At 37.5% G+C, this 14,176-nt stretch overlaps 1 protein-coding gene across 2 annotated transcripts in view; it reads left to right on the top strand.

Moving 5' to 3' along the window:
- The window catches only part of Il1rap (interleukin 1 receptor accessory protein), a 138,752-nt gene that overhangs the window by 82,420 nt on the left and 42,156 nt on the right, over positions 1–14,176 (top strand). For both annotated transcript variants that reach the window (XM_012516829.2, XM_023700913.1), the window contains exons 4-5: positions 6,134–6,419; positions 9,698–9,884. In XM_012516829.2, coding sequence (XP_012372283.2) covers positions 6,134–6,419; positions 9,698–9,884 — 473 coding nt within the window. The remainder of the gene's footprint in view (positions 1–6,133; positions 6,420–9,697; positions 9,885–14,176) is intronic.

Consider the following 14,176-nt stretch of genomic DNA (forward strand, 5'->3'; position numbering starts at 1 on the left):
GAGATTGAACTCAGGCCCTTGTGCTTGCCAAGGAAGCACTTATTCTACTGAGCCATCTCCCCTGCCCCTTAACAGTACAATTTTAAAGGCCAGGCCTCTGAGAATAGCATAGAGTATCCTCAGGAATACAGAGGACAGCGCCATCTGACTGCCTTCAGGCCACCCACAATAGGGTAAAGTTCTAGCCTCTCCCAGCTGTCTTTCTCTTTGAAATTCTATACTGTATAATTCAAAAGTGAAATAACTGTCACCCTAATGAATAGCAATTCTATTTTTGGAATTACAATAATGAAGACTTTTTCTCAAGCGAAAGCAGACTGAGAGTGGCTTTGCGGATTTTAGCACAGCATAGATATTTCTCCCTTTATTCTTACTATTATTTTAACTGTTTTAAAATATACATACAGAGTTTTCTTGGTCAGTATATTAAAAGACTGTTAGCCAAATCATTACATTCTCTCTGCCTTAATTTTCCTCATTCCCACTTGATGCCCTCATGAAAGGTCACTCTTTTTGGGTATTTTATTTATTTCTTATGACATTTCCTATCTATACATCATTAATAAATTTGTGTGTGAAGTTTTTTAATTCCATCAAGTGTTGGCAATGTATTTTCACTTTCTTTGCTACACTAAAGGAATTATATGAACTGCTATGTCCTCTACTTTCCCTATCAACTCTTTTCAATATAATATAGCATATTTGGTTGGATTAAAAATCATTTCATTAATACTGTACCTATTAATAGACTATATATAATTATGCTACTTTTCCTATGTTTTTGAAGTCATTCATTGCATTTTTCCATATGCTTACTTTAATTTATGTCTTTAGGAAACCACTTTAAATTTTTTCAAGGGTTTTTTTTTTTTTTTTTTTTTTTGTTACTTTAGTCCCCTTTTGCCTGCTCTGGCACATTACTAAGTCGTGCTGTGTAGCTGTTGTTCTGAAATGTCCTCCAACATCTAGATACCTTTTCTTCTGCCTTCTGAATTAGATCCTGTATTCTGGGATCCCTTATTTTATTCTTTCATTTCAGTGGCACAAGTTCCCAGAAGATTCTTGATAAAGAGTACATGGAGCCAGAGATAGAGCCCAGTGGCATGAAGCCTGCCTGGCAAGCACAAGGTCCTCAGTTCAATTCCTGGTACAAATAAAAAAAGTACATGGAAATTAAAATGGTAGACTCTTCATTGGAGAATGTGTCCCTCACAATCTATGTTTTCATTAGGTTTTCATTCAAGTTTGGGCTTCCCCACCCTCACATACATTGCTTCACTTTTTACTAGTTTCCAGTTGTGCTTTTGAGACTCTAAAAGCAGTTTTTTCCTCCTAATATTTTATGTGTCAATTTTTGTTTTTGTTGCCTACTTTTACTCCTGGGTGGTTCATAGAATCTTCTCTTTTGCTATTTTTTTCAAAATATTTCAGTGTTGTAAGCGTGTCTACTCATTGTGTATCATAGACATAACAAGTCCTTTTACTTCAGGAGGTGTGGGCTTTATCCTATATTTTTCTTCTTCAAATATTTAATTGAAAATTTCCTCCTTTCTGTTTTCCCCCCACTGGGATGGCTTCACTTCTTGGGATGCTGCAGTTCCTGGGCTGGCCTCTTGACTTCCTATGTGTGTGTACTGTGCACTCTTCTTTCCACTCCACACCACACAATTCATGACTTTAATTTCATGACCATCACGGGTTCAAGTTTTCTATTTACAATTATGTTTTTCATTTCAATCAGCTCTTTGTCTCTCTGAATATCCCTTTGTTATAGCGCCCTGTTCTACAGCACCCTGCTTCATGAAGGCAATAGATTCTTTATTTCTCTGAAGATGGTAATGATAGTATTTTTAAAAATGTTTTCTTTTCCTTGAATAATCAATATTTTACAAGCTTCTTTTATTTTATGTTGCTGGCCGCTAGAATGTATAGTATATATTTACTCAAGCATCTTCTCGGATTGTTTATTCATATTTAAGGAGAAGTTCAGAAGCTGATTAGAAAATCTAAATGTGTATGAAGCTTGTTAATAACTTTGAGCTTTGCTATTGGATGATGTAGCTGCATGTGTTTAAAAGCCTTTGATATCAAATTATCAGGTCTTTCTACTTAGTACAGTAAATTGCCCTTTCCTCTCTTGACTTCCGGCTAAGTGGGGAAAGTTGTCCAGTCCTGGGTTAAAGAAAGGATGTAACTGTTTGTGATACATCATCTCAGCCTCTTTATTTTACCACGTTCGTGTCCCCTGTTTTGAGGCACCCAGTTACCTTTGCCAGGTTAGGACATATTATTAGTATGGGTAACAAATCACATTGTCTATGAGTTATTAACAAAAATAATGTTATATGTCTCAGAGACCCAAATGAAGGGAGTCTCAGTTTCTACTTTCAGTTTTGCTGAAGCAGAGGAGACGAGCATTTGATGAAATACCTGCTGTTAGAACACTCATCCCAACTGCCCCTCATAGCATTTTTCCATACGTCAGTCTTTCTCACTTCAAAGGTGCAGAAAAATACAATCTTAAAACATGCCTAGGAGGAGAACCGGAAATATTGTGCAAATAGCGCCTGTGACCCCTTTCTTAGCTGGGCACTCAGAGTTCTGTGATCTTTTCAATATTGTGAAATACAGCTCAGTTTCTTCCTTACCTCTCTCACCTGCTGGTTTAGAGAATGTGTTTTTAAACCTGCTAGACTGGTCACCAACTTTTCCATGTTCATGTTTCCATTGTCTTTACCATTATAGTTGCCTTTATTTGGGAAGATGTCACAAAGATTTTTGTCTTAATGGAGTTTAACAAAGGAGTGAAGTTGTATTGAATATATTTTGTTTATCAGAAAAAAAAAGAGTCTAAATTTTATAATCTGAAGAAGCTAATTGTGTAACTTTACAGAGTTCATTAAAGTGCTGTATAGTTAATGAATGTTAGGGCCAGCCAAATAGCTCAGCAGATTAAAGCACCTGCAAGTAGGCTCAGGGGCGGGGGTTCAATCCCCAGGCCTGCCATGCCAGTCACGCCCCTGGGGCATGCTGAGATAGCAATTGAGACTGGGTGTGGTTATGACCACCTATAATCCCAGCTCTTGGGAGGCTGTAAACAGGTGGATCACTAGGAGTCTTATCTAGTAGTGAGACCCTAAACACCCTGTAGATCCTTCCCTAAAATACAGAAATGTTAATGAATGTACATAATAATGAATGTCACATAATAATGATAATAATGATTTTATTACAATTCTGTATAGATAAGTAAAACAACTTTCTTATTTTCCCAATTCTCTCTGTGTGTTGCATTTTAAAAGTAATTCTAATAAAAAAGCATTGTAAGAAATATTCATTTCTTGAGTCCTGAAAAGGCAGCTTTTCAATTTCCTTTGTATTTAGCCCTTACATGCATGTCACCTCACTTGTAAGTCATGATTTGAATTTGCTAAAGAGTCATTACTTTCCTTTTTTATTTTTATCTTTTATTAATTTTATTGAGAAACAAATAGCAATGAGATAGTTTCAAAACAGGTTAGTGGGACAGTTACAATAATTAATACATTGCATATTATTGTCTTCATAGTAGTTATTCACAGTATAAGATGCGGACATGGTAACCTGTCCAAACACTATTAGTACAAATCTTTCTTCTCATTGAATTAATGGAAAGTAGCTGTATATCTCCCCTAACTATTTTGTATATACAGATACAAAATGGTCCTTCATTTATATCCTCTCTTTTTATTGTTTGATGAGAGGGAGCCATGCTTTTATTCTTGCCTGTATCCTCACCTTCTGCTATTTGTAAGAATCTTCTTGATATTAGGATGCACAGGCTGGGTATAGTACTAGAGGAGCCCATAGCATTGCGGGGCCTTTTGTTTCAGGACATGAACATTGTCTTCAGTGCTTAAATACAGATGATTAATTTTCAACTAACCAAACTCCTCATTCACAAGCAACCCATTCAGACTAAGAAAGGATGTCAATAAAATTTTATATTTAACAATTATTGATGGAGCAAGAAACATATTACTTCGACTGTACATATTATGATCACAATAAATCCATTTTAGTACTTAGAATTTTATGTATTTCTCAGGAGAGTAGTATGTAAAGAACTTTTTTAAAATATCAAACAGAAGGATAGATTCCATTAAAGTAAATTTTGTGTGGAGATAGTAGAATTAATACAAGTTCAAGGCAAAAGAAAGTATAGACTCTATTAATGGTTAAAAGAAAGCTTACTTACTGGTTTTTAGGGTTAATATTGATATACAGCAAATCACCATTCCATTGTATATGAATAAAGAGTGATGTGACCATTTTATTTTAAAATACCATTACTTAAAATGTGACATGGGCTGGGGAGATGATTCAGTAGAATAAGCACTTGCCTGGCTAGCACAAGGGCCTGAGTTCAATCCTTGGTTCCACCAAAAACAAAAACAAGACAAAACAAACAAACAAACAAAGGTAAAATGTGATACAAGTTTTAATCCTTTCCAATATTATACTTAAAACTAAAATGTTATATGTCAACTGCATTGAGAAATTGCAAAGTTAAAATCATGTATATAATATATATATGTATATATACATATACATATATATATTATGCATGCATATATCTATGTGTGTTAGAAACAAAAAACAGCATTTCAAAATGCTTTGGGGAAGCCACAATTCTTGTTGCATAGGTCCTGCTTTACCTTGGTCTTAAACATCCAGCAGAAAAGTGTAAAAACGAAATATGAGAAGTAAAGCCATGCTGTTATGTTGAGCTGTAGGGGACTCAGGTCAACAATTTCTGACATGAAGCGGAAGACCCAATACTATTATGGACTACTGGACTCTTTTAGAATATTTTGCTGAGTTTACACACCTATAATATTCAAATAACGGAATTAAACAAAAAAGGGGATACAGATGAATGTCCATTTTGTATCTGTGTATTCAAAGTGGTTAGGATAGATATATAGTTACATTCTCTTAATGAATAAAGGGGTTTGTTCTAATGGTGTTTTTAAATAGGATCTCAAGTCCGCATCTTGTACAGCAATTAACCACTAAGAAGAATGTATGCAATGTGTTAATTATTGAAACTGTCCTACCAATTTGATTTGAAACTGCCTCATTGCTATTTATTTTTCAATAAAATTATGGAAAAAAAAGAAAACCTTACAGGAAATACCACATTAAAATATTACTTGGAGATGAAAAAAAAATGCTTTGGGCAGGCTGACAGAGCTCCATCACCACTGAAATCTCTTTGCCTTGATGCGGTGACATCTGTAGGCCTCTGTACAGACATAACTCAAGAAAAGAAGTAATTATCATTTTCCCTTAATACATGAGTAATTACTTTTCATTAGAAACCAAATGTAAAAACCATTACATATTTTATTTGACTCTCAATCATTAACATGCTAGACACCTTTACTCACCAGCGAGTATCAATAACACCTTGACTTCTTAAGGTCTAGCTACCAAAAATGGTAGCCAGAGAAACAAATGGCTTCCCAGACTGAGGGACACCGTATATGTAAAGCACAGTGAAGTTTGAAGATGTGCACGTGTAAAAGAGTTCAGTAATTGTTTTTGAATGTCTCGCATGTATCAAGCTTAAAAAGTGCATTCTTAATGTTGATTTTACCTACGTGTTTTCACTTTTTTTCAGTGTGTGGGTAGGTATCTAAAATTACATGCGAGGTTCATTGGGTTCCTGTTGAACATGGAAGAGCCAGTCCAAACAGCAGGAGAACTTGGAGAACTGGGAATCCTCTCTTCCATCTGGGCAATAACTTTTTCAGTTAAAATTTCTTCCTCAGACCACTCTATCCAGGAAGTGAACTACCAGCCCTTGACCTTTTTCATGGGATGCCTTTCCCATTCTTTGTGGGGTTCTACCAGATCAAACCATCGGATGTAACTGTTATGAAAGGGATGCTCAACAGATAGTAAAGAAACAGAAAGAAGTAATTTCTTTACACTTCAGGTCCTCATCATATGCATTGATTAGCAGGAGGTCATTGAAGATGACCAGAGAAGGAAATTTCTGGAGAAGTCTAGATATCCTGAAGAGATAGTGTAAGGCCTCTGGAGGCCTTTGCTGTGCTGTCACTCATATGTCCTTTTTTTTTGCCAGAGCGCTGCGATGACTGGGGACTTGATACCATGAGACAAATCCAAGTATTTGAAGAGGAGCCAGCTCGAATCAAGTGTCCCCTCTTTGAACACTTTCTGAAGTTTAACTACAGCACAGCACATTCAGCTGGCCTTACTCTGATCTGGTATTGGACTCGGCAGGACCGGGATCTGGAGGAGCCAATTAACTTCCGCCTCCCTGAGAACCGCATCAGTAAAGAGAAAGATGTGCTCTGGTTCCGGCCTACCCTCCTCAACGACACAGGCAACTACACCTGCATGTTAAGGTGACTTAACTCTCTGCAGCAATTTTCTTTTCCCTCTTGGGTTCCTAAGCCTTTATTCTGATCATGAGTATGATGCCAAGCTGGGAAGACTAAGGGAGCATTTAGACAGAGTTGTGCTTTCTCTGAGAGGCTTAGATGAGGTGGGATGAGACAGGGGTGCAGGGGAAATCGGTGTGCCCCTGAGAACGTTGTCCAGAACTGGTTCCTTTCCAGATGCTAATGTATGTCAGAGTGGACTCTGTCACCAAAAAAGCCTGTGGGCTATACAACCTCGAGAGCCTCTTCTACGGTGTTTGCCTGACATGTTCATTCACCAGACTTGCTTGTGGGCTCTGGAGAAAGCCTGCACACTCGTGTGCCTGTTATCGCTGTCCTAATACAATGTGATATAAGTTAAAACAGAGTAGCTACAAAAAGCATGAGGAGCTGGCTGACAAGCCAGGCCGAGATTCAGCTCCATGGCTCCTTAGCTGGTGAATTCAGGGATCTGGACTTTTGGTGTCTTTCTCTACACAATGAGAACATTAATGCTCTTTGAGCTTATTGACAATTGTCAGTTCCTTAATACCTCCTGAGTGAATGCCAGCACATCCTGAGGAAGCAGTCAGCATGCTTTCTCTTTCATTCTCATCTCTAGCACATTCTCACACTTCTACATCTATATTTGCTTAACTTCTGTAATCCTTTTTCACTTCAGCAGTAGAGCTGCTAGAATGGGAAGGCCCGTATGTATCTTTTAAGTGTTTCTTTAATCAATTTCCAAATGGTCTGCTCTTCAGTTTTCTATCTACATATCTTCTCTCTCTCTCTCTCTCTCTCTCTCTCTCTCTCTCTTTTCAGAACCAAGGATTGAACTCAGGCCCTGCGCTTGCCAGGGAAGCACTTATTCTACTGAGCCATCTCCCTGGCCCCTCTTCCTTGTCTCTCAAGCAAATCTATAACTGAAATTGTCTGCAGGGAGCCCTATAAACCTTCCCACTGCCCTGCTGTGATTCCTAATCTGAGAATGGTCTTCAATATAGCCATTCAGAATCAGGGCTGGATGTCTTTTAAGCTATAAAGTGAGATTCATCTTTCCATATTTTACAATTTATAGATTTGCTTCAGTATGATTTGCCTTAAGAGTTGCAAAAACCAGTCTCACCACTATTTATCACTTCTATCAAAATTCAAAATGGTACTATAATCTTAAATTCAATTTACCTCCTGTAACTTCTACCTATAGAATCCATCTACCACATAATCGGTCTTTTGTTATGGGTGGACGGAGATTGTTCCTCACATCTCCCCCTGCCATGTACCCAATACTCTCAAAAGCTGTCCTGCCACACATTTCCCATGTTATTTGGAAATTTCCCTCCTCCTCCATGTGCTTAGTATTAATTTATGAGTCATTGATTGGCTACCATGTGTTTGGTCCTGTAGCTAAAAATTATGATTAAAATAGACACATAAAATTCATTATTCCATCACCTAAATGGCTATTCTTATTATTCTGTGGTCCCTTTCATCATTATATTTCATACATACTTGTGTTGCATGTATTCCATTCATTTAACAAACATTCATGTATCATCTACTAAAAGTTTAGCTCTATACCATGTGCAATAGCTATAATAAAAAGTCATGTAGAATTTGCATTTTTTCTAGAGTATTGAGAGATATTTATGATATAACTATGTAATTTTGAAATACGATAAATTTAATCAAAGAATGAGCCCAGATATGTAAAGAATGGAGGCCCCAGTTGAAATGTGAGATTGATAGAGGATAATAGGGATGGTAGACTCTGCAGGCAGATGGAAAACACAAATACGATTTCCCAGCTCTTCTAAAAAGTTTCGTATGTGTTTATTTTTGCCCTTCATGCTCAATTGGTTTTAAAAGACTGACAACAATTTTAAATACTTGTACCATAGTTGTGTTTATAATCTTTATTTTTGATTTTTCGGCTTAGTCCAGTATTCTCTGAGGTGGCACTGGCTGAATATTTTTGATTATGTGCTATCTCTACTTCCACATCCGTCTACCTCTGCTGCATGGAGAGCAAACAGAAAAACAAACCAAAACTTCCAGATATAAGTTCATTAGGCCAATATCTAAGGCTTTATAAATTATCCTGGAAACAGGTATTTGTCAAAGGTATTTTAACTATCATGCTATGTATGAATAGGCCATTCTTCTTTGTTTATTTGTTTGGGGTGTTTGTTTGTTTGTTTGTTTGGTAGAACTGGGGATGAAACTCAGGTCCTTGCGCTTGCCAGGCAAGCGCTTGTTCTGAGCCATCTCCCCAGCCCCTAAATAGGCTATTTTTGCCTTTGTTTTATCAATAATGAGTGATATTAAAAATGTTTTAAGTGAAAGATTTTAAACATACATGCACTTTTAGGGTCATATAGGGTCCTATATGAAGTTCAGATAGTTCAGTACATTAGAATAGGTAATTGTAGTTTTTTTTATTCTGTGATGCCAATTGAGATAAGAAATGCCTCCATAACTTATTTGATTTCTGCAAAATGTATATATATATATATATATATATATATATATATATGAGGTATCAATTCAGTTTATTTTTCCATAAGACTGTCAAGGTCCAAAGTTGTTGACTTGAGCCTTTTACAGCTCATCATATTGATATGGCTTTACTTTTTATACTTTATTTTCATACTTTTCTGCTGGATGGTTATCATGAAATAGCAAGACCTATATAACAAGAAATGTAACTTTTGTATCTGATAAGATCAGTCAGATCCCCTCAGGATTTAATCTGAAACCAAACCCTGTACTTCAGTTTGTAGATTCTTTGTCAGTGTCAGCCATGTGCATGAGTCATGGCCTTTGCTTGACCAATTTGCTCTCTGTGAAAGCTTGAGAGAATGTTTTCTCTCTATGTGCCTCTCCTTAGGCACACTCTACATTGTCCATCACTTTCCTTAGTGGCCCTATAATCTCCTTGATCAGAAAATTTGGGACAGAACTGAGTTACAGGATGTTACAGTATGGGTTCTCCTATTTCCTGGGTCCTTACTGACTTTGAGGGCTAGGGCCAAAATGTTGGCTGTCCTTGTAGGCCTTCTTTTTCTTTAATTTTTGGTCTGCAAACTTAAGTTGTTAAACCTCCAGAAGAGAAGCTTAATGATATTATTAACCTATAGCATAGGCGGTATAAATAAAAAAAAACTTTACTAAAAAAAGAAATTCAGTTTATTTTAATATGATTGCAATACTGTGTCAAATGCAAAGCATGCTCGCTCAGCCCACATTTCTACTTGCAGGAATACTACATATTGTAGCAAAGTTGCATTTCCCCTGGAAGTTGTTCAGAAAGACAGCTGTTATAATTCCCCCATGAAGGTCCCCGTGGAAAAGCTGTACGTAGAAGACGGCATTCAGAAGATAACTTGCCCAAATGTGGATGGATATTTTCCTTCCACTGTCAAGCCAAATGTCACTTGGTATATGGTAAGCACATTAGAGCAAATCTTATCCTTTCTGAAGCCATGGTTGTTATTTGCTGCATTAAATGTAGAGACTTGCATGTTTTATCCTCAGATTTTTTTTTTTTTTAATATTTTTCTTTAGTACTTTTGTACAAACCTTTCACTGTTTCCTGCTTTGGTGTTGTTTCAAAGGAAGAGGTGAAGTTGCTCTGTTCTGGCCCAGTGTTTCTTAAGTTACACTCATTGGAATATCAGAACTGACGTATTTCTGCGACTTCCTGTGGGATGTTTCAAGAAGTTGCCCACTTCCACTTAGCACTTGATGAAGTCAGAAGCCGCTGAGTCTTATGGTGAATTTCAGTGCCTCTATTATTCAGGGCTGTCATTCATTATTTATATGTGTTTTTCCTATTTGAGCTCGTGTGGGCCCCAGCCATCTGTGGTCTTATCCACCTCTGAGGGATTTAGAAAGTGTTTAATTAGTAAATGAAAGTGCCAGAAGGTGACATTGGTGGCAGCGGCATAGCTTCAAATCTGAAGCCTCCATACGCCAAAGCCAAAACCTCAAGGACAGTAGCTGCAGCAACATCAGTGACACATTATTTCTAAGAACTGCTTTCAACTAAATGAATGGGATAAGCCACCAACTGCCTTAAGACATAAAGAAATACATGTACGGAAGGCCAGAAAGTATATAGCTCATTGCAAACTTAGGGTAAAGGAAATAAATTATTTCAGAAATCAAGCTAAACTGACAAGGACATAGCAAATGCAAACAAACACACAGAAGACACTGTGAAGTTTGTAGGGCATGAAATACAGAAAACACTTACACACAATACTGAGAAAAATAAGATCAGCGTGAGTATACGTACACACACTGGTCATATGCCTTTAGACAGTGAGTATTGCTAGAGATAAAGAGGACATTTCATAATAATGAAAAAGTCATTTCATTGGGAAGACATAAAAATAAAACTTGAACAATACAGAATGGTATTTCCAATATGTGTGGCAAGAGTTAACTGAATTTAAGGGGGTAGGGGTGGGAAGGACAATTCCATAGTAGTGGTGGAAACTTTTGACTTCTCTAACATGTTAGTGAAATAAGTTAAGAACCCACTTAGAGAGTCTTCTAAGTTGAGCAATTTACAATTGGATTTTGAGTACAATAGTACTTGGATATAAATCCTATTCCACTTCCTCTGCAATTTTGAAATATAAACTTTGGGTCTTCTTAGACGTATCTGTGAGACACATAGGTGGCGGTAACATGCAGGTAGTGGTTACATGTATGTGGCTCTGGAGCATTGGAGAAAAATCAGAGCAGGCGATAGAGACCTGCATACATCTAGGGGATATTTGAAGCCCTTCAGAGGAATAAATACAGCGAGAAGAGGAGCCAGCTAAGTTAGTCTGCAGACACTGTTCATGAGGTGATTGGCAGCATCAAGTCTGCACAGAAAGACTGAGAAAAAATATGTTACTGATGTAAAGCAGTTGCCTTGGCAGAGGCCTGAGAGGGTGCAAGTGGTGATGATCAGCAAACAGCTATCTTTTGTACCTCTGATTCTATAAAAAATTGCTACTGGTGCGTGTTTTTATGCTTCTTTCTACTCCTCTCCCCTTGCCTGTTAGGCTGATATCTTGAATCCAAAAATTTCTTTCATCTTGGGAACAAAATCAGTGTGTTCAGTAACTACATTCTGTTGCTTTCCCTATTTACTTTTTGGCACCATCCTCAGGCACTGAGTGAGAGCCCTCGGGCCCTCTACAGCAGGTCTATTTTTGTTGACATTCCTACTTTGACATTGAGGAAATGGGATCTTTTCTAATACAAGCATGAAAAGTTTTGTTAGTTATTATCTCTTCCAGCACATTTACTTTTCTGTTTTCTGAAAAATGAAAGCTACTGTACTGAAAGGATGAAGAGGAGGTGAAAGCAGCAGGCATTCTCCTAGTGCTGTACAAGGCATGATGCTACTATGCCAACTTTACATGCCGTAGTTGCCAGTGCTCGCCACAGCTCCTCAAGGGGGATGCCCTATTTCAATAGATAAAGAAACGGAGCCTTAGGAGGCAAACACTTGCAGTTAACATCTACTGAGCACAGGCATTGTTCTAAGTGCTGTATTTCTGTTACTTTCTCAACATTCTTATGAAGTATTTTATCTTGTTGTCCCAGGAAACCTAGGTAGAGTGCAGTAGAGTGGTTTGCCAAAGAGCACAGGGCTCTTAGCCAACATTAAATCCTATGTGCTGTGTTCTCTTCTTTTCTATAATTTTCTCAAAACAAGATGCAAACAGTTAGAATTAGAGATTTCAGGTCTGGTTTACATTGTTCCAAAACCTCACTCTCCAGGACTGATGTACAGAAGGCCTTTACTTGTAGAATTTTGGGTGAGGCAATCTTTGAAGACATCCTGAGTGTTGAACTGAAGGGGGACAGGCCCTAAGGAAATGTGTGAGGGGCACGGCTTGGAAAATCAGAGAGAGAGCTGACACAGTGATGTTGGTGGAAGCAGGCAAGCTAAGGCTTATATTTCAGAGCTGCAGAGGACATGGAACAGGATTTCATTTTCTTCCTTTGTCTGTCTTCTCCCTTCTGCATGATAGGGTTTCCAGAATTCAGTTCTCTCATTCAGCAATCATAGGAGGTAAATTGATGCTCAGTAAATGTTTGTTGAGTGAGTCAGGTTTGGTAACCAGCCTGGAAAGTGAATTGTGATTTGTGAGTGACTTACTGAATTTCAAATAGCTGGTTTGTCATGGAACTTCTACGACACAATACGTTTATAAATTAGAGACTGCCTGTTTATGCACATTGGGACTTCCAAATATATAGCAGTGAACACGGAGGTAAATGTCATCCTGTTACTGTTGTCATTTTTATTACTATTATTATTAGATTTATTTGGAGACCTGGGTTTTAAAATATGGCAAGCCATCCTGACTTTCATGCAACTGGATTAATTCCCTATCTCATTGTTATTGGTACATCTTTGAAATTCCATTTTATAGAAACACTCATAAAAGCTAAAGCAATTCCTCCTTTTCCCTGAGGATCAGAAGAACCACTCCTTTGGGTGTTTTATTTATTACGTGTATGTCAACTGCTGAAATCCTCTCAACCAGCGCTCAGCAGAATCGATGTCATACTGGTATCAGTTTACCAAACACTGATTTTCTTGGTATCCATTGTAACGCTTAAAATCAGCATATTACTCCCACTTGCAATTTTTACTGTGAAGTTAACCAGATTTGGTCAGATATTAGATATTTGAGTGTCAGAAAATAGCAACACACCTTTGCTTTTTTTTTCTGACAAAATGCCATTGGAAAAGAATTTTTCCAATAAAGTGCCAAGCCAGGATTCTTTGTCAGTGTCGTGTGTGCTGTTGTACTGGTGGGGAGTCAGTCCTAGGTTTGTGTCATAGGATGAGGTCTTTGAATGCTTGCCTTAGCTTAGGTTGACAGCATAGTCTGGTGCTTGCTCTCTTCTCTTTCCCCATATTCCCTATACGGTGACCTTTTGTATGAAAATAATGTGTGTCCAATTTTCCTTCGCCTCTGCTCCTATGCCCCTAAACACACAACATTTTACATTCACATTTTAGGGCTTTCAAAGACTGAAAATCCACCATTTAAACTAAAAATCAAATTCAGATAAACGTCTGTTAAGCCTGCAGGCTAAAGGAGGTCAAATCAATCATTTGTATCCTGTATACTTTGATAGAACTTAATTCCCATCTCATCTTGTTCACCTAGCGATTATATTGTTGTTCTCTGCCCGATAGGCACGCTTTTGCTTTGTGTTCCTTGAATCCCAAGCACACACTGCCAAACTGAGCCCATGTATATTTCACATAGGGATTGATTAAATAATTGAATGAAGTAGACTGCAGTGTAAAATTCCATGAGGACAAGTGCCATTTCTGTTCTTCCTGGCTGTTATGTGCACAGCTCCTAACAGTTTCTGACACATTGGAGGTACTTTGTAAATATTTATAAATATTGGAAGGCTTAGTTCTGTTTATTAGAAGTGACTGAGTTCTGTAACTCTTCGGAGACTTCATGACAAAGTATAATTTATTTGATATCAACATAACTGTGAATGCAAAAGCTTCAGTCACGATTCATGACTGCCCAGAGCTTGTGCTTTAGTTAAACTCTTTGTATTTTTATTCTCTTTTCCCATCCATCCTAAAGTCTACCACTTTGTGTCCTACAATCTATATACTATTTCCCATTCCATGTAGCACAAGCCCTCTGTTCTATGTCTTGTGCCTTTGTCTCTTTCATGTGTATTTTTTT

Source organism: Octodon degus, unplaced genomic scaffold (assembly GCF_000260255.1).
Source record: "Octodon degus isolate 3935 unplaced genomic scaffold, OctDeg1.0 scaffold00128, whole genome shotgun sequence".
NCBI lineage: Eukaryota > Metazoa > Chordata > Mammalia > Rodentia > Octodontidae > Octodon > Octodon degus.